The sequence below is a fragment of the Odocoileus virginianus genome, chromosome 6 (genome assembly GCF_023699985.2).
Source record: "Odocoileus virginianus isolate 20LAN1187 ecotype Illinois chromosome 6, Ovbor_1.2, whole genome shotgun sequence".
NCBI lineage: Eukaryota > Metazoa > Chordata > Mammalia > Artiodactyla > Cervidae > Odocoileus > Odocoileus virginianus.
Genome location: NC_069679.1, coordinates 41,536,035 through 41,557,119, shown reverse-complemented (window position 1 = coordinate 41,557,119; position 21,085 = coordinate 41,536,035). Strand labels below are relative to the sequence as shown.

The window sequence follows — 21,085 nt, the reverse complement described above, 5'->3', positions numbered from 1 at the left end:
CCAGCCCTCTGGGGACTCCTGTGTGCACACCTCTTACTTGGGCCAGCCTTAAGAATGGAAGTGTGAAAGTGTCAGTTGCTCAGTCATGGTTGATTCCTTGTGATCCCATCCCACCAATCTCCTCTGTCCATGAATTTTCCAGGCAGGAATACTGGAGTGGGTTGCATTTCTTTCTCCAGGGGATCTTCCCAACCCAGGGATCAAACCTGTGTCTCCTGCATTAACAGGTAAATTCTTTACTGCTGAGCCACCAGAGAAACCCTAAGAAGGAACAGTTCAGTTCCAGTCGCTCAGTCGTGTCCGACTCTTTGCGACCCCATGGGCTGCAGCACGTCAGGCTTCACTGTCCATCACCAACTCCTAGAGCTTGCTTAAATTCATTTTCCATCGAGTCAGTGATGCCATCCAACTATCTCATCCTCTGTTGTCCCCTTCTCCTCCCACCTTCGATTTTTCCCGGCATCAGGGACTTTTCCAATGAGTCAGTTCTTCGCATCAGGTGGCCAAAGTATTGGAGTTTCAGCTTCAGCATCAGTCCTTCCAATGAATATTCAGTACTGATTTCCTTTAGGATGGACTGGTTGGATCTCCTCGCAGTCCAAGGGACTCTCAGAGTCTTCTCCAACACCACAGTTCAAAAGCATCAGTTCTTGGGTGCTCAGCTTTCTTTATGGTCCAGCTCTCACATCCATACATTACTACTGGAAAAACCATAGCTTTGACTAGATGGACCTTTGTTGGCAAAGTAATGTGTCTGCTTTTTAATGTACTGTCTAGGTTGGCCATAACTTTTCTTGCAAGGAGCAAGCATCTTTTAATTTTATGGCTGCAGTCACCATCTGCAGTGATTTTGGAGCCTGAAAAAATAGTCTGTCACTGTTCTATTGTTTCCCCATCTATTTGCCATGAAGTGATGGAACCGGATGTCATGATCTTAGTTTTCTGAATGTTGAGTTTTAAACGACCTTTTTCATTCTCCTCTTTCACTTTCATCAAGAGCCTCTTTAGTTCTTTGCTTTCTGCCATAGGCTGGTGTCATCTGCATGTCTGATATTTCTCCTGGCAATCTTGATTCCAGCTTGTGCTTCATCCAGCCCAGCATTTCACATGATGTACTCTGAATATAAGTTAAATAAGCAGAGTGACAGTATACAGTCTTGATGTACTCCTTTCCTGATTTGGAACCAGTCTGTTGTTTCATGTCCATTTTTAACTGTTGCTTCTTGACCTGCACACAGATTTCTCAGGAGGCAGGTCAGGTGGTCTGATATTCCTACCTTTTAAAGAATTTTCCACAGTTTGTTGTGATCCACACAGTCAAAAGTCTTGGTGTAGTCAATAAAGCAGAAGTAGATGTTTTTCTTGAATCCTCTTGCTTTTTTGATGATCCAACAGATGTTGCCAATTTGATCTCTGGTTCCTCTGCCTTTTCTGAATCCAGCTTGAACATCTGGATGTTCACGGTTCACGTACTGTTGAAGCCTGGCTTGGAGGATTTTGAGCGTTACTTTGCTAGCATGTGAGATGAGTGTAATTGTGTGATAGTTTGAACATTCTTTGGCATTGCCCTTCTTTGGGGTTGCAGTGAAAACAGACATTTTCCAGTCTGAAAATGGCCACTGCTGAGTTTTCCAAATTTGCTGGCATATTGAGTGCAGCACTTACACAGCATCGTCTTTTAGGATTTGAAATAACTCAACTGGAATTCCATCACCTCCACTGGCTTTGTTCTTAATGATGCTTCCTAAGGCCCACTTGACTTTGCATTCCAGGATGTCTGGCTTTAGGTGAGTGATCACACCATCGTGATTATCTGAGTCATGATCTTTTTTGTAGAGTTCTTCTGTGTATTCTTGCCACCTCTTCTTAATATCTTCTGCTTCTGTTAGGTCCATACCATTTCTGTCCTTTATTGTGCCCATCTTTGCATGAAATGTTCCCTTTGTATTTCTGATTTTCTTGAAGAGATCTCTAGTCTTTCTATTGTTTTCCTTTATTTCTTTGCATTGATCACTGGGGAAGGCTTTCTTATTCCTCCTTGCTATTCTTTGGAACTACATTCAAATAAGTATATCTTTCCTTTTCTCCTTTGCCTTGAACCGAAAGGCAAAGAAGGAACAGGCAGTTTTATTTTCCTGGCTCACTTTCTTAGTTTTCTGGGCTTCTCCATTCTGCCCTCTGCTGGACAGTCCTGGGAACAGGCTGTGGGGCCTCTGCCTCTGAAGAGCATTTTCCACTGTTGCGGAAGGCACTCTGGGGGTGGGGCATGGAGGCGCCACAGGCAGGCGATGGGATTTCTTTCCAGATGCTGCTCAGTGAGGCTCATTTCCTATTAATATAGGAGGAATCCTCGGGAAGGTTTAGCCTTTGCCAGGGCACCTGGAGCGTTCTTGCTGACCTCTGATCCTGGCGTAAGAAGGGAGAAATCTTGCAGTGTCGCCATGCAGGCAATGGAAGCCGCTGCTGAAGCTTGAACTTGTAATGCAGCAGTCAGGAGCTCAGGGTAGTCCTGGCTCCCCGTTACTGGTTGTGTTGATCCCTGAAAAGCTGGGTGACTGACTCACCCCAGTTTGCCTGGGGCTCCCTGTTTTAGCATTCAAAGTCACATGTCCTGAGCATATCCTCAGTCCTGGGCAAGGTGGGGCAGTTGGTTACCATCCAAGCTGGTTAGCTTCTCCAAGCCCTGATGTCCTGAGCAGAGATGCTCGTATGTACGTTGTAGGGTTGTGGCGAGAATGTCACAGGATAAGTGTGCTTGGAGTGCTGAGCAGGGGTGGCAGCTCTCAAGGGCTGCTGTAACCAAGTACCGTAAAGTAGGTGGCCTGGAACAACAAAAATGTATTGTCTCAAGTTCTGGAGGCCAGAAGTCTGAGGCCATATTCCCTCCGGACCGTAGGAGAGCACTGCCTTTCTTCTGATAGTTTGCTGATGGTCTTTGGTGCTCCTTGACTTGTAGACGCCTCACTCCCATCCTCCGTCTTCACATGGCATTCTCCCTGTGTCTCTGTCTTACCTCTGTGCATGTCTGTCTCTGCATTCAAATTTCCCCTTTTAACTAGGACATGGGTTTTACTTGATTAGAGGTCACCCTAATGACCTCAGTTTTTAACTTGATTACTTCTATGAAGATCCTACTTCTAACTAAGGTCGCATCTGAGGTTCTTGGGGTTAGGACTTTAATATATCTTTTTGGAGGGGACACAATTCAACTCATAATGAAAGGGTTAACTGTAACTATTATTGTTATTTGTATCATTATCATTGCAATCATTGAGAACTCAAGAATATCTAAGAAACAGCTCCAGTATTCAAGAGAAGAAGACAGGGGACCCCCATCATGAAAAAGAGCTGACCTGGTTGTTGGAATTCATACCTGGGAACCATTTTAGCACAAAGGCTATAGGAACCACCCTGCTGACCTCTGGGCTTTTGCTCTCTGTGGTGTAGATGGAGCAGATGCGGAATGAGCTACTTCAGGAGCGAGCCATGAAGCAAGACTTGGAGTGTGACAAGATTTCCCTGGAGAGACAGGTGAGGGCAGCTGGCCCCATGAGCCCCCCGACCCTCCTCATGGCTTTGAACTAGAGCCCTGTGGTTGAACCTTCTTTGCACAGCATGCCCAAGAACTTTGGAGCATAACTCATCTGAAAGGTAGAGGTTTTTCTAAGGCCTTTTCCAGAAAGGTTATGCCCAGTAATTTTAAATGTGCTTGTAAGTTTAGCAACTGCAGAGAAGTAGAATTGCAAGTGTTGTTTTCTAGATCCTAAAGAAGGCTAAATTCAAATGAAAAGAGTAAAATAAAGTGTTAAGACTTCTCTGGCAGTCCAGTGGCTAAGATGTCTCACTCCCAATGCAAGGGCCCTGAGTTTGATCCCTGGTTAGGGAACTAGATCCCGTATGCTGGAACTAAGAGTTTGCATGCCACAACTAAAGATCAAAGATCCTGCGTGCTGCAACTAAAGTAAGACTTGTCACAGCCAAATAAATTTTAGAAGCCAAAAAACAAAAACCAGTATCCTTTTGTTTTTTGTCCAGAAAACAAAAACCAAGTCCAGTGCATGTGTTGATAACAAATCTTACTTGAATCATTGTATCTTTAACATGCCATTCATGTAAGTTCTTCACTGAATATGACATACGATATTTCTGAAGGATCCAATTTCTCCTGTCCCACACCAATAGGTTTATAAAAGGCCAAGGTCAGGTTCATTTGTCTGTTACCCAGGAGTCTTAGGACATGCCAGAGATTTCACTCAGGCTTATAAAATGTGGTAGAACCTCTTCTTTTGGCTTGTCAGGACACGAGTGCGAATCTTTTTCCTGGAAACATCCCCAGGTCTCCCAGCGGCACCCATCTGAAGGTGAAAAGCAGGGTTATCCCAGTCACTGACCACACACTGGCCCGCCCTCTGCTCTGCACAGAGGGTGTGGTAGACACAGCCCCTCATGGTCTCCCTGTCTGATTCCAGAACAAGGACTTAAAGAGCCGGATTATCCACCTGGAAGGTTCCTACAGGTCCAGCAAAGAGGGCCTGGTGGTGCAGATGGAGGCCAGGATCGCAGAGCTGGAGGACCGTCTGGAGAGCGAGGAGAGGTTAGCCGGCTCCAGCCCTGGTGCACAGGCCCTGCTGGGCACTGGGCGTCACATTACGGAGTGCTTTTACCCCTGTATCTCTGCCCATCCTCCTAACCTGTGAGGAAGGCAGGGCAAGTACAGCCTTGCTGGAAAATAGTTTCCATTTTGTAGATGAGAAAATTGATTCCCACCAAATAGGTAACTTGAGGAAGGTAGCCTAGAAGGATATTGTTGCAGCAGGACTAAGACTTGGGACTCCCATTGCTCAACTCTCAGTTGTTCCTTTTTCTACATCTTAAATAGGGTAGGCTGCCTCATGAGTTAATGAGTTTGAGCTGAATTAGATGAGAAGGGGCTGACTGTGCTCTAGGAGCTGGGTGTGTTCAAGCAGAGGCCGAGGGGCCATCTGTCAGAGATGGACACGTGGGTGGGAGGGCCACAGGAATGACCATACCCTCTCCTGCACCATGATTATCTGCAGCTTGTCCTTAGACCACGGCCCAAGGGCCAGCTCCTCAATTCTTACTAACGGCCCCTCACCTTCCTAGAAGTTGTGTGTGTCTCTGTGTGTATGTGTGTGTAGAGCACTTTACATTATCCATTTTCAGGAAGACTTTAGAGACTAGGTCAGGGCAGTAAACCCTAAATATTGACAGCCTAGCAGTCTGTGAACCTCTGCCTTACCAAGTGAAGCCTGGGACTGGGAGAAGTCAGGGCAGGTCTGACCCCAGCTCAGCCTCCCTCTGGCTCTGCAGCCTCAGGCAAAGTCACCCCCCTTCTCAGAGCCCCTGTTTCCTCATCTGTCCATTGAGCAGCGCTTTCCTCCTGTACAGTTGTGAGTCTCCCTGACCCTAAGCCCGCGTCTACCAGGCCGCCTGGGGCTGGCTGCCTATGGGACTGGGACGAGACTGTCTTCTGTTCTGCCCTTCCAGAGACCGGGCCAGCCTCCAACTGAGCAACCGCCGGCTGGAGCGGAAGGTGAAGGAGCTGGTGATGCAGGTGGACGACGAGCACCTGTCGCTGACTGATCAGAAGGACCAGGTGGGGGAACCTCTGCGAGTTCTTTTGAGATTTAGTGTGGGCTGGGGAAGCCAGACGGAGGGGAGGGCTCCGAGGATGGACAAGCGGTGAAGTTGAGTGGACCGAATCTTCTCTTTCCACTCCACCCCTTACGGCATGGAATGGGGCCTTTAGAGCCCACTTCAGCAAACTTCAGACCCTGAACTTGGCTTTGAAAAAGTGAGATTTTCTGTCTTAGAGTCTTACCTTCACTTTCGCATGAGTCCTGTTTCCCACTTTGCCGTATCTTGTTGCTTGGAGAGAAGGGGTCTGGACTGCTGGCCTTTTCTTGCTGGGCTGGGCCACCCACCATCTCACAGCCTGCACTTCCCCCTACTCTGCCCCCTACCCCCACCCCTGCAGTTGAGCTTGCGCTTGAAGGCAATGAAGCGACAGGTGGAGGAGGCCGAGGAGGAAATCGACAGGCTGGAAAGTTCTAAGAAGAAGCTGCAGAGGGAGCTGGAGGAGCAGATGGATGTGAATGAACAGCTGCAGGGCCAGCTCAACTCCATGAAGAAGGACTTAAGGTGGGCACGTGCGTCGACACCCCCAGGGGCTGTGGCAGCCCTGACGTTGGAGGGGAGCACGATGCTCTCAGAGCCTCTCCTGTTGTCTCCCGCCACTGTGGCCACTTTGGGGTCATCCTGTCCTAGAGATGACAGTGGCTATATCTACTCCATTCACCCCATGTGCTCAGCAGGTATCTCATGTGTCATCCTCATACCACTGCCCAGTGTCCTCAGGGCAGGTATTATCCCTGTCATCCGAAAGGGGAAACTGAGGCTCAGGGCAGGTCAGACCAGCTTACACCACGCTGTAGAGAGGAGTTCCTGGGCCAGCCCCTAGGTTGCCTGGATTAGGGAGAAAGGAGATGAAGTTGTGGGTTCCTCTTCTCAGGAGGACTAGGATATCCCAAGCCTGGTTTCTAGAAAGAGCTGCTCTTTCAAGCTCCCTGGGCACAGCAAAAGGATAGGGGATTAATGCGGGGGGGGGGGGGGTTGGAGGGACATTGCTTTCCTTGCCTCATTGTCACTGCTTAGGGCATTGGAGTGAGAGGTGGGTTTATGTTCATCCTTGTTCATAAAGCTGGGCTTTTCCTGGAGGCTGATGGTGACTGGAGGCTTCTTGCCAGCTGCCCAGGCACTTCTCTCATAAATGCACCAAAGAGCCTGTTGAGAATCCTGTAAACACAGCACGTCTGTCTATCGAGAATCCAGCCCCAGGTGGGCATTAGGAGGCAATATATAAGGGGGCATCAAAAATCTTAATCAAAATGCAGTATTAGAAAAATTAGTGCAAACCACCCATGGTGCACAGGATGATAAGATTTCACATTAAGATGGGATTTACGGCAGGACCCTGCCAAGCCACCTGGGAGCTTGAGGCAGGAGGGAAAGTCAGGACGACTGACCTTGACCCAGCCCCGCCCCGCTCTCTGTCGGCAGCAGCCTCGAATGCTGCCAGGTGGGCAGTTTGCTCCCTGCTGCTGTACCTGCTCAGGTGCCACCCACCGGGGTGGAGAGACAGGCACCTTGAACCCCTGCATCTCTAGAGAGGAAGTGAGCCTCAGTCCACAGCCAGGAAACATGCCCCCTGTTGTTTTACAGACTTAAGAAGCTGCCAAGCAAAGTGCTGGATGACGTGGATGACGATGACGACCTCAGCACGGATGGGGGGAGCCTCTATGAGGCGCCGCTGAGCTACACCTTCCCCAAGGACAGCACCGTCATCAGCCAGCTCTGAGCCCACCTCCAGGGGCCGCAGTAGGAGGCGTGAGAGGGAGCGCCATCGCCTCCTTTTCGCAGACCAGGCATCTCCTCTTGGCGTCACGTCCTCCTGGGATCTCGTGGTGGCACAGCTCTGCTGGCGCGGGCAGCAGCTCTTGCAGGGTACGTGTTGAGATGCCCGCGGCCACTTGGCAGGATGCAGCCCCCTTCTGCACAGCTGTCTGCCGCGCCATCTGCACTGCTGCTCCTCCGCACGTCCCCCTGTCAGAGAAAGGATCCAAAGGCTGGCTCCTACTCAGTAGCCCTGGTGTGGGGGAGGGGGTGATGTGTAGACTGTATCTAGTTTAAAAAGTCAAACCTTCTCCTAGACTGCTGCTGTTCCATTTTGGAATGTTGCAGAGGCTTCATGGGGTGGCTTGTTTGTAAAGTTCATATGTGTCTATTGAGTATTATTTTTAAAAATACAAAGCTACTAGATTTTTAAATATTATGGAGCCAGAGGCAAGAAGGAGAAGGTAGAATAAAGACCACTCTGGACCTCAGAGTTGGAAAAAGGAATTGTTGAGGGGATGAGGGACAGTTAATCCTGAAAAAAGAAGCTCAGGTGGTTTTAGTGAAGAACTCCCTGAAGGAAGGAGGGGAGGGTAAGTCTGAGGTCACTTGTATCTATGGTCCTTGGTTGCTTATTTTATCTAGAATTTTGTTACGATTTCTGAACCACATTGAGTCGATTCTGGTCACTAATTGCAGTTTCTTTTGTGCAGGTAGAGTGGGGAGACTTGTTTGCAAGTTTTTTCCACAAATGATGTGGTTTCTGGAGGCTGGAGCCTTCCTGTCATTTCTTATTGGTTCCTTCCTTTCCCTTCCTAGAGCAGGTCTGCAATCTATACTCTTGGGCCCCTGCACCAGTTGTTGGTGGGTGGGCACTGGGGGGGTTTGGGGAGCAGGTTCACGGACTTAGACTTGAGGAAGAGGCAGGTGATGGGGAAGGAGGAGAGATGAGCAGGTGTGTGGGGGTGTAGGTAGGAAGGAGGAGGAGAAGTTCTTGAAAGCTGGGGGATGTGTAGAGAAGAGGCGGGTTGAGCAGGATCCCAGGTTTATGTCAGGAGAGGGAGAGAAGCAGCAGAAGTCAAAGAAATGTCTGTACAAATTGGAAGAATCCTTCTCACTTCTGGGACGAGGGATAGGGGCCAACTGAGGCAGGACTGGGTGAAGTCTGGGCAAGTCCAGGTCCCTGGGATGGAATTTTAGGGAGGCATTGGGAGTCTGCAGGGTATCCAGCACTTCCTCCCAGGCTTCCTGTGGGAGTTCCCAGGCTCACCCAGAGGCCAGGTCGTCACAGCTGGTCAGGCCTATGGCCAGGGAGGGAACCCTGCAAGTTGTATGTGTGTGAGTGTTGGCTGCCTCACAGTGTCTCGATGCATCCTGGAATGTGAGAAGCCTGTGACCCTGACACGCCCTGACAGTTGCAGTGGGGAGCAAGGAACCCTAGTGCCCTGCCTACCCCAGGTCACAGAACCCATCCATCAGGATTCAGAACGGTCAACCCCATTCATGGGTGGGTGTCGTCACCCACTGTGGGTGAGGCCCCCAGAGCAGAAGCGCGAAGCCTTCCTCTACCTCTGCTGGGTGGGGTGCCTCTTGCCTCTGCTTTCTTGTTTAGAGTATGGAGACATGCCTCCCTTTAACCATTCATTCATTTAGCAAATACTTATTGGACATCCATGATACCCCAGCCTTCGGCACTGGGAACACAGCAGGGAATACAGCGGCTCACAATCAGTACCTTCCTGGAGCATTGTCAGGGAGAGGGTGACAGACAACAGCCACACTGATGATCACGGGCAGAGCCTCTCCGAACACATCCCGCAGCCCCTCCATCCTCCTGGGGACGCAGCAAGCCTGTGGTTGGTGGACTGGCTCACTGGAACCCCGAGCAGTCCTTCGACTCTCATATGTCGTTGAGTTCCCCGCTGCTTCCACCACCATTAGGTATTTGCCAAGAAGCCTGCCCAGCAGTGTTTCATGTCTCATTCTTACGGATTGGAGATAGAAAAGGTTGGAGCCCAAGAGCCTTGGGAGCGCGTCAACTTGTGTCTTGGTTTGTGAGGAAGTTACTGCCTCTAATTCTGGCCAGTTCCTTCTGGTAGCCACAAGGCAGGCTGCAAGAAGCACACTGTCTGTGAAAAGAGAACAGAGTTCACCATTCAGAAGTCCTGCATCTTTACCCTAGAGGGAAGACATTACCCATGTCGACCAACTCACCCTTCTGCGCTGTAACAGGACTGGCGGTGAGCCAGATGCATGCAGTGTGCTGAGCTGCAAGGAACACCAGCCTTGGAGCTGAGATAGATGGCGTCAAGTTTCGGCTCATTTTAGCCCAGTGACCTTGATGGAATGACCTTGAGATAAACGTGCTCACAGCAACAAACTATGCGGGATGAATTGAGGACCAGGGCTCAAGGTCCTTGCCAACTCTGACGTGCTATTGTTCTTTGATTTTATGTACACATATACGTTTTCTTCTGTTTGTTAAGAACTAATTCTACTCAAGAATATTTCCTTTAGCTAGTTTTAAAAGAAAAAAAAATATTTTATTTAATAAACAAGTATGTGGCCAAATGCTGTGCTGAAGAGACAATCATATATAGCTTTATAATTTTTCTTCCTGCTTCTGAGTGTCATCCGACGAGGCCGATAGGCTTATTGTGTTGGGTTTCTGCTTGCGGGTCTGGTTTGATTGCCTTGGTTTGTCACATGGAGGAAATTATCTTGGCAGCTGCCTTCTGTAAGTGAACTCCTGGAGAAAGCGAGTTTGCCTTTCAATAAATGATATCGCCTAACAGGAATCTTGACTCTCCCGTTATTTCGGCTTCCTTGTTTTCTCCAGATCTTGGCTCCCTGTCTGCCAAGCAACAGCCCAGCTGAATGGCTGGAAAGTCCTCAAGGTAGAGAAACTTGGGGCATTCCAGGCTGGGAGTTGGGTGGGAGGGGGTGAGGGGGGAACACAGAGGATTAAATGTACCCGGATTGTTGTGATGGTCTGAGAAATCGGACGGCCCATTTCCAGAAAATGGCAAAAGGTGAAGTGTGTTGGTAACTGAAAATGAACAGGCACCTGCTGTCTAGTCCTCATCCTGAACTGTGCACTGTGTGTATATCATCTCATTTGATTAACAGCAGGTTCCACAGTTGCCCTTTTATATGAAACAAGTCACTTCTGCGTGCAAGGGACCTACACTGCTTCTCCTCTGCTCTCAGCTGTGCTCGCCCTGTCCTCTGGAGGCTGAGTCCTGCAGGCCCTGGGGCTCCCCCCGGGGGTCAGCTGGGGGAAGCAAGTGAAGGTCAATGTTTCTCTGCTTGTCACTCCCTCCTCCGTTTAGTGTTTCTGGCTGTGGTGCCTGTCGAGTGGCTGTACTTCCTCCAGTTCCCAAAGTGATCAGGGCTGCCCGCTGCCGTTCCTCTGGGCCCTTCAGCAGGCCTGGCAGGTTCTCCGGGCACTGCTTCCCCATGGGGAGTTTCTTCATAAACCCTTTGTGCCGCCACAGGCAACTGCTGCTTCCTGCCCAGAGCTGTGCCCACTGCCTCCTCAGCACCCCCAGTGATGCCTGCCCATCCACCTATCCTGAAGCCCTCTCTCTCTGTTCTGACTAAACAGAGCATCTCAGATGTTAATGGGGATTTCTAATTTTAATAAGTCCTTGAAGTTTTTCCATAAATTGTTTGCCTTTTTTTTTTAAGCATCAGAATTATTGGGGTATGATTTTGTCATTTATAGATAGGTAAAAGACACCCTTTTGCACTAGTTGCTTTTGAAACTGTAATCTCTTTGGCCTCTATGCTAGGGTCCTCCTGGTGGGCATAAGAGACCCTGAGAGGTTACCTGTTAGGTTAGACCTGTGGGGGGGTGTGTGTGACTCAGGACCTCAGGGCCAGAGAGAGTAAGTCTTTTCGGGCTTGCAGCTCCTTCCCCCACGTTCTCAACCTTCCTTCTTTGAGCTTGTGGATGGGTACAGCGGTTCTGTCCTGAGGAAGAAGGTCATCAACCAGAAAGCTTTCTACTCGAAACTTTCAAAGGACAGGAGAAAATGCCTCGACAGCAAGTTCCTATCAGCAGCCAAACAGCCCCAAATCCAGAAATTCCAGGCTTGGTGGAGGGATCAGCAGACTTGGTCTGCTCTCAGATATGCGCTGAAAATCATGGTGGACATGCACGTGTATGACCTGAGGTCCGGCCTGTCTCATCAGCAGAGCACGAGCTGAGTGTGTGCCCCATGCTGGGTTCGTTCAAGCTGGAAAGACTGGCAGTGCCCTTCCAAGAGACATTCAACAAGAATACCTATTCTGTGAGGGAAGTTTGCAAGTTTCCTACTGTAAGCAATCTCACTTAATCTCACAACAGATTGTCAACAACTCCTCCCGGATGGAGAGCGTGGTTCCAGAGGTTTTCTAGGTAAACAAAAATAAACGCTTTTATGAGAAAGGCAAAAGTGTTTGCAGGGAAGGGATCTGAGGCTTGGCAGGGCTGGGCATTTTCCCATAGGTTGCATCTGAAGTAAGTATGACCTGCCAGTGTGGGCTAGGTGCTGCTGCAGATACAAGGTTTAAGGTACAGTCTAGGACCTTTATATGCTTACAGTTTGATTACAAAATGATTATTAAACAAAGTGGAAATTAGATATAAATATTAAGTCCTTCGTATATGTATGGAACACCAAATTTGTCTTCTCTCAGGCTTTGCCAGCCCTTCTCTCTAGTTAGTTTTGCCATTTCCCCCTGGTTTTACACATAAAATTCAGTAGCTAAGTGTGTTGAGCACTTACCTGCCGTGTATTGGGTGAACGCTTTACGTTTATTGACTCCTTGAGCCTTCTGACCACCCCTTGAGCAGGTGCTTGTGGCAAGTGAGGCAGCCCCAACAGAGGGAGTTATTGACCTTACCCAGGGCGCAGGGGGCTGGTGGAAGAGCCGGGAGTGGAGTCTGAGTGTGTGTCTGGAGTTCACACTCGGTGCTAGCAATCTCTGCTGCCTCCCACCCACACCCCCCTCCCTGGAGGACGAAGATCTTCCATGCGTTCCTGGGTTAGGGCCTCCCGAGGTCTCTTGATCTTCCTCTTTCAGATCTCCCCTTCATTTGTGAGTCTGTGCAGCTCAACAGCCTGCTGTCTGCCTCATCAAAGGGCAACCTCTTTGAGAAATCAAACTTTTAGAAATCAAAGTCAACCTCTGAAGTCACAGACTTAATGGATGAGGCTAGTCACAGATTCAGCTGCTCTTTTAGCAGACTTAGGGGTACCGCTTCCTACTTTGATCTTTGGATCTCTCGTTGTACCACTGATGGCCTTTTGGTGCTGTACTAATGTAACTTGCCTGGGCCTGACCTGGTGGTAGTGTGCTGGGGTGGTCATTGGGCCTTCCCACCATCTCGCTGTGTGCAAGGTGGTCTTGGGTAACACCAGTAAATCCCTTGGTTTGGGTGAGTCTCAGGGAATGTTGACCTTCCCAATCCCCAGAAGACTTTGGGATGAGAACCTTATAGAATTGTACATAACAATAATAGTCTTCTTGCGTTATGTACCTTTCATATTGGTCTTACATTCAAAACTGCACCTGCCACCTGAAATCAGCAGGTTGTCCTAGATGGGACACTATTGACTATGGTCACTAATGAAACCCCTCACCCCGGAGCAGCTCTTTAAAGAATATGGGGTGGTTGGGCTGAAATCTGGGAACCTTTGACAGCAGTGGGCTGCCTTCTGGAGGTAGCATGTGGTTTCTACTGGGCTGATTGGGACTGGGCTCTGGGTCCCTGCCAGTGTGCAGGGTCTGACCAGTGTTCAGGGAGGGAGGAAGTCTGCTGGGCACAGCCAGCTTCAGGGCTGGGCACAGCAGCTTCAGGGCCTTTACCAAGGTCGTCCTGAAGGAAGGGGATCCCTCTGCGCCCCCCCAGTCCCAGGAGTGGTTGGACTCCAGCTGTGGAAGCTGACTCCGCGGTCTGTCAGCTAGGGTGGGGTGATGTGTGCCGGGTGGGAGAGGTGGTGGGCACCTGCCTTGCCATCCACACAAGACAGAGAGCCTCCCTCCTGAGCCCCACCTGGGACAGTCAGGTTTGCCCTGTGGATGGACCTTATCTTGGGGCAGTGGGAAGGATTCTTTCTTAACATCTGAAATCCCTCAACAGAGTAGAAGCTGCACTTGGGCAGACTGCTGTGGGCAGGAATCTTTATCTGATTTAATCTGCAGCCTGCAAGGTAGGTGGTGTTACCCCCTTTTGCACATTAGGGAACATATATGTGCAGAACAAGAAGTCACCAATTATTCAGTGGTGGGGGTGGGGATGAAGTCCCCTGTCTGCTGCTCTTACTGGTCAGACTTGCCTCACACCTTGGCCCTTCTCCCTTGCTGCCCCTCTGAACAACCACTGCTGACTCCCCTGACTGCGGACAGTTAGGCGCAAGGGCTGGGAGTTCGTTGGTGGTCACGGTGCCTGGCTTCTGATTTGCAAACTTGCACTTGGACTGTGAGGCCTGGGTGAAAGGAAAGCAGCCCGCCTGTCCACTCCTTTCTGCAAGCCCCCTCCTGCCAGCTGCTGGCTGCCAGCCTGGCTAACCTCATTCCAACCACCTGGCCTCCTTGCCCTTCCAGGACAGCCTTGTTTTCCAGGAAAGAACTTAGAAAATAAGATGAACCGGCTGCATCCGGTTAGATGCCCTCCTGCCTCTGACGGCTGAGCTGGTGCGCCTGCCAGCCCAGCCCCTTGCTGTGCCCGGTCTGTCCCTGGCCTTCCTTGCCTTCAGTTGGGTACCAGTGGCTCCTGTGATCGTGGATGTGGGGCTCCCTGCAGAGTCAGGCAAGGAAACGGGATCTGAAGATGAGGGGCAGGGCCCTCTGGGGCTCCTGTCACTGGAGGCAGCCGTGTGCACTCTCCCTGGGCAAACATCTCCTGGCATTTAGATAATGAAGAACTAGAAAACAGAGCTGGCCTCCCTTCACCCTGTCTGCAGCCTGTTTGTACAACCCAGGTATTGTTCCTGATTCGCACTTGACTTCCTAAACCAGCTTCATTTTCTGAAACGAATAGCTCACCCTACTACCACCTCCTCTTCATAGCAGTTAAAAAATTTTTTTGTCTGTCTGTCTCATTGCTGCTGGATGCTAAAATCAAGCTACAAAATGCTCATGGGCTTAATAAACTCATGTGGCCTTCCAGTCTAGGCCCCATGGAAAGGTTAGGTGTGCCCAAGATAGCTTAGTGCACCCCCTTAGTGCATCCCATGCAGGGGCATGCAGGCAGGAGGCATCGAGCTCCCCCTGCTGGTCATCACCTGGTCATTACATTGGAGGACTGCCAGTGTGTGTCCAGAGCTGCTTTCTAGATGTTAAGAGGCCATGTATGGAGTTAGTCCCTGTGACTTGGCTGCCAACATCAGCAGCAAAGATACTTAGGGAGTATCAAATATGATGAAGGCAGAAATAGGCAAGATAAAGCAGCTTGGCACTGGGTCTCAGAATTTCCATTTGAGGACTTCTGGTTAATCTTGTTGAGAAAGTTGTGTTCCCACAACCAGGAAGTAATAGTGGTTAATATTTGGTCATATCTTATTCACATTTTAAATAAGAGAAAAGATTCCCCTTTGACCCTCACTCCCTGCATAATTCCCTTTGCTCTCTGCCAAAGGCAACCGTGATGCTGAGAATCAGTCAGTTACATTAGCATCTAGGATAAAAGAAGAATGACTGGAGGTGAGACTTAGAATTGTTTTAAACAAATACTCTATGGGATGGAAGTCAGGACCTTAATAGTTGCTGTGGGAAGGGATGAAATCCCCAAGGGGAACATAATTGGGTAATGGTTTGAAGACTAAGCTATTCCTACAGGTGAACCCAGGTAGGGGTAGAGCCTTGGCTTGGCCAAGCTGGGATATCCAGGCTTGGGTGTCCTGAGCTTACTTCCCTCCATGGTGGAGAGGAGATTTTACGCTGCCCTGGAAGTACTCTTTCCCCTTCCTTATCCACCATATGCTGAACGAATATTGAAGAGTATTGGTCTGAGGGATCACCTAGTTATTTGCCTGTTTGGGAAGTGTCATCTTGAGTTGCCTGTGGTTCTGGTTTGTCTAGTTTCAGGCTCACAAAGGCAGGGGTCTCACTAGCTCCCTCTGCTCGACAACAAAGAGCATAGCATCCTCCGTCATCCCTGAGAACACCCAGTCTGGGCCTGGCATGGGCGTTTGTTCTTTGGCTGTTGCTTCTATGGATCCTTGTGCTCGCAACTTCCTGGATGGTCACAGCGGTGAGGAAGCAGGCTGTGCTCCTCACTCAGGGCCAGCTGGGCGCTGGTGGCCGTGTTTGTTTTACCACGTTCTGTTTGGACCCTTGATGATCAGAATGTGAACATCATTTGATAAACTTTCCTCTTTTGGAATTTTAAGGGTTTAGTGGCATGGATCTTACTTTGTGAGATGGAGTAAGGCACGAGTCATGGAAACTTTAAAGTTTGGGTAAACTTTGTTTTTAACTTCAGCTTTCCAGGAGCTGGAATCCTTACATACCGGGAGCAGCTCTTTGAACGTTTTGTCAGCGGAGGCGTGCCTTATGTTGTTTGTTCTTCCTTAGGTGTACATTTCCTAGCCAGAAGTTTCTAAAAATAAGATCACACCTCAACTTGCCTAGAGGCCTCATGTATTCTCCTGCTTGGCAAGTACAGGGATTGAAAGATACCCTTTCTTTCTTTACGTATTTATTTTCCCGTATAAAATAGAGCAACTGTATTAACAAAAAGTTGGAAATAACCCTACCAGCCTAATGTAGTCATCATGAGAATGTTCTTTATTTTTACTGGAGTATGGTTACTTTGCAATGTTATATTAGTTTCTGTTGAATAGCAAAGTGAATCAGCCACCCATATACATATATTCCTCTTTTTTTGGATTTCCTTCCCGTTTAGGTCACCACGGAGCGTTGAGTAGAGTTCCCTGTGCTATACTGTTGGTTCTCATTAGTCAAATGTTTTATACATCAGTTCAGTTCAGTTCCTCAGTCGTGTCTGACTCTTTGCAACCCCGTGGACTGCAGCACACTAGGCCTCCCTGTCCATCACCAACTCCCGGAGCTTGCTCAAATTGATGTCGTTCAAGTCGGTGATGCCATCCATCTCTATCCTCTATCTTCCCCTTCTCCTCCTGCCCTCAATCTTTCCCAGCATCAGGGTCTTTTCCAATGAGTCAGTTCTTCGCATCAGGTGGCCAAAGTATTGGAGTTTCAGTTTCAGCATCCGTCCGTCCAATGAATATTCAGGACCGATTTCCTTTAGGATTGACTGGTTGGGTCTCCTTGCAGTCCAAGGGACTCTCAAGAATCTTCTCCAACACTACAGTCCAAAAGCATCAATTCTTTGGTGCTCAGCTTTCTTTATAGTCCAACTCTCACATCCATACATGACTATGGGAAAAACCATAACTTTGACTAGATAGACCTTTGTTGGCAAAGTAATGTCTGCTTTTTAATATGCTGTCTAGGTTGGTCATAACATTTCTTCCAAGGAGCAAGTGTCTTTGAATTTCATGGCGGCAGTCACCATCTGCAATGATTTTGGAGCCCCCACAAATAAAGTTTCTCACTGTTTCCATTGTCTCCCCATCTATTTGCCGTAAATGATGGGACCAGATGCCATGATGTTAATTTTCTGAATGTTAAGTTTTGAGCCAACTTCTTCACTCTCCTCTTTCACTTTCATCAAGAGGCTCTTAGTTCTTCGCTTTCTGCCGTAAGGGTGGTGTCATCTGCATATCTGAGGTTATTGATATTTCTCCCAGCAATCTTGATTCCAGCTTGTGCTTCATCCAGCCTGGCGTTTCGCATGATGTACTCGGCAAATAAGTTAAATAATCAGGGTGACAATGTACAGCCTTGACGTACTCCTTTCCCGATTTGGAACCAGTCTGTTGTTCCATGTCCAATTCTAACTGTTGTTTCTTAACCTGCATACAGATTTCTCAAGAGGCAGGTCAGGTGGTCTGGTATTCCCATCTCTTGAAGAATTTTCCACAGTTTGTTGTGATCCATACAGTCAAAGGCTTTGGTATAGTCAATAAAGCAGAAATAGATGTTTTTCTGGAACTCTCTTGCTTTTTTGATGATTCAGCGGATGTTGGCAATTTGACGTCTGGTTCCTCTGCCTTTTCTAAATCTAGCTTGAACATTTGGAAGTTCACGGTTCACATACTGTTGAAGCCTGGCTTGGAGGATTTTGAGCATTACTTTACTAGCGTGTGAGATGAGTGCAATTGTGTGGTAGTTTGAACATTCTTTGGCATTGCCCTTCTTTGGGATTGAAATGAAAACTGACCTTTTCCAGTCCTGTGGCCACTGCTGAGTTTTACAAATTTGCTGGCATATTGAGTGCAGCACTTTCACAGCGTCATCTTTTAGGATTTGAAATAGCTCAGCTAGAATTCCATCACCTCCACTAGCTTTGTTGGTAGTGATGCTTTCTAAGGCCCACTTGACTTCACATTCCAGGCTGTCTGGCTCTGGGTGAGTGATCACACCATTGTGATTATCTGGTTCATGAAGATCTTTTTTGTAGAGTTCTTCTGTGTATTCTTGCCACCTCTTCTTAATATGTTCTGCTTCTGTTAGATCCATACCATTTCTGTCCTTTATTGCGATCATCTTTGCATGCAGTGTTCCCTTGGTATCTCTAATTTTCTTGAAGATATCTCTAGTCTTTCCCATACTTTTGTTTTCTTCATTTCTTTGAATTGCTCACTGAGGAAGGCTTTCTTATCTCTCCTTGCTATTCTTTGGAACTCTGCATTCAAATGGGTATATCTTTGCTTTTCTCCTTTGCCTTTAGCTTCTCTTTTCACAGCTATTTGTAAGGCCTCCTTAGACAGCCATTTTCCCTTTTTGCATTTCTTTTTCTTGGGGATGGTTTTGATCACTGTCTCTTGTACAATGTCACGAACCTCCATCCATTGTTCTTCAGGCACTGTCTATCGGATATAAACCTTTGAATCCGTTTGTCACTTCCACTGTATAATAGTAAGGGATTTGATTTAGGTCATACTTGAATGGTCTAGTGGTTTTCCCTACTTTCTTCAATTTAAGCCTGAATTTGGCAGTAATATATGTCAATCCCAATCTCCTAGTCCATCCCACCCTCCTTTCCCTCCTTGGTGTCCATACATTTGTTCTGTACATCTGAGTCTCTATTTTTGCCTTGCAAGTAAGTTCACCTCTCCCATTTTTCCAGATTCTGTATATATGCGTTAATACATTGGTCTCCAACATTTTTGACAGCAGGGACTGGTTTGGTAGACGACAACGTTTCCACGGGGATGGGGAAGATACGGTTCTAGGATGATTCTCATAAGGAGAGTACATCCTAGATCCCTCGCATGCACAGTTCACAGTAGAGCTCCCGTTCCTATGAGAATCTAATGCCGCTGCTGATCTGATAGGGGGTGGGACTCAGGTGATAATGCAAGCCATGGGGAGTGGCTGTCAAAAGAGATGAAGCTTCGCTTGCTCGCCCACCACCCACCTCCTGCTGAGTGACCCAGTTCCTAACAGGCCACCGACCAGCCTATGGCCTGAGGGCTGGGGACCCCTGTGTTAACATACGATGTTTGCTTTTCCCTTCCTGACTCACTTCAGTCTGTATGACAGTCTCTAGGCCCTTCCACGTCTCTGCAAATGGCACAGTTTTGTTTCTTTTTATGGGTGAGTAATATTCCATTGTGCCTCATGAGCATTTTCACATACTTCCTACCAGTCTTTTTTCCTATGTGTTTTTTAAAATTTATTTATTTTTTAATTGAAGGATAATTGCTTTACCGAATTTTTTTTTTTTCTGTCAAACTGCAAGATGGATCAGCCATAGGTATACAGAAGTCCTATGCAGTTTTCAAAGCATAACTATACCCACAGTGTTAATGTGAGTTTATATCCACTTTGCTGTCACTTAACATTAGAATAAGCATGTTTTCTGATAATAGATAGTGTTTATCACTTTGGAAGATGCCAAACAGCAGGCATTGTATGAATCCTATCACTTCTTACTTACCATCCCTGTATTATCATATGTCTAAGATTCTAAATTTTGTCTTCCTATGATGAATATTTTGTATCTGTATTTTTTTCCATAGTAAAATTATTTGCTTTGGTTAGATAACCAGAAATGGAATTACTGAGATAGCAAGTGAAAAAGAAATCTTAATGTCAGGCTCCTCTGTCCATGGAATTTTCCAGGCAAGAATACTGGAGTGGGTTGCCATTTCCTACTCCAGGGGATCTTCCCCACCCAGGGATTGAACCCAGGTCTCCTGCATTGGCAGGCAGAGTCTGTACCACCGTGCCTCCTGGGTGGCCCATTGTGTCTCTATGAAAGTGCTAGTCACTCAGTCATGTCCGACTCTTTGCGACCCCACAGACTGTAGCCCGCTGGGCTCCTCTGTCCATGGAATTCTCTAGGCAAGAGTGCTGGAGTGGGAGAAGTCCCTTCACCCTCACCAGGGGTAGAACGCAGGTCTCCTGCATTAGAGGCAAATTCTTCACATCTGAGCTACCAGGGCATCCTTGTGTCTCCATAAATGTTGCCAAATGGCTCTTCAGAAGGGTTTACTAATTTGTATAGACACCAACAATATACAGACGTGGAGATGTGGCCATTCCCTTTTGTCCCCCACCCCTTGACTAATTATCCTCTCTCCCTGAGGAATAGAATAACCTCTTTCATCAGGTTAATCTCTTCTATATTGTTTTATAAGTTAATCGTATAAGATATCCTTCTGTGACTTGTCTATTAATCTTTTTATCGTTACCTATTAAGGCTAGTGTGGGCTTTCCAGCTGGTGCCAGTGGTAAAGAACCACCTGCCAATGCAGGAGGCCTAAGAGATGGGAGTTCGATCCCTGGATCAGGAAGATCCCCTAGAGGAGGGCAGGGCAACTCACTCCAGTATTCTTGCCTGGAGAATCCCCATGGACAGAGGAGCCTGGTGGGCTACAGTCCATGGGATTGCAAAGAATCAGACATGACTGAAGTGACTGAGCTTGCACCCAAGGCTAGTGCATTTTTTTAAGTGGCAGATGATAAAAATGAAATTGGTGTAATAGATTGAAACAGTGAAAATTAAGTCCTCCATCCTTAACACCAATCTCTCTTCTGTCTCCCCAGAGGCAACCACTCTTCCTATTTTATTTCTTCCAAGTCACCTTCACAGTGTTTAATCCAGGCCCTGGAATTTATGTGTGTCCCACTGGACACATTCACAGAAAAGGAAAGGAGAGCAACTCGAGAGGATTTACAAAGAGAGAAGGGGCCCTGGGAACTCCCCTCCCTCAGGGCTGACTCCTCCCCCACCTTCCGCATGTGACAGAGATCTTCCTCTGGACTGCTCCCTGGAAGGGTTACAGCCGGGATGTGGGACTCATGGCTCAGTGAAGTGATCCTGAAGGAAGGTTGTCCACAGGGTTGGGTCTTTTTTTCAGTGTCTGTAGCATCAAATACGTGAGGAAGCTTCAACATAAGAGGCTGGGTCTGTCTGAAAAGGTCCAGGCCTTCCTGAGGGAGCCAGCACCTGAATCCCTGTGCCTGGATGCAAGCAGCACTTTATACACTCAAGCCCCCGGCAGCGACCGTGTCAGCCTCAGACTGCTGCATGGACCATCCTTTCCCGTTTGCCCACCCTGGCCTCCCTGTCTCTTGTTCTCTGTTC

The 21,085-nt window shown here is 48.1% G+C and overlaps 1 protein-coding gene across 2 annotated transcripts in view; it reads left to right on the top strand.

The window, feature by feature from the left end:
• CGNL1 (cingulin like 1) overlaps positions 1–10,211 on the top strand; it is a 173,787-nt gene extending 163,576 nt beyond the window's left edge. For both annotated transcript variants that reach the window (XM_070469233.1, XM_070469234.1), the window contains exons 15-19: positions 3,448–3,531; positions 4,470–4,594; positions 5,509–5,617; positions 5,999–6,162; positions 7,243–10,211. In XM_070469233.1, the coding sequence (XP_070325334.1) occupies positions 3,448–3,531; positions 4,470–4,594; positions 5,509–5,617; positions 5,999–6,162; positions 7,243–7,378 (618 nt within the window). In that variant the 3' untranslated portion in view covers positions 7,379–10,211. The remainder of the gene's footprint in view (positions 1–3,447; positions 3,532–4,469; positions 4,595–5,508; positions 5,618–5,998; positions 6,163–7,242) is intronic.
• The last annotated feature ends 10,874 nt before the right edge of the window (positions 10,212–21,085 follow it).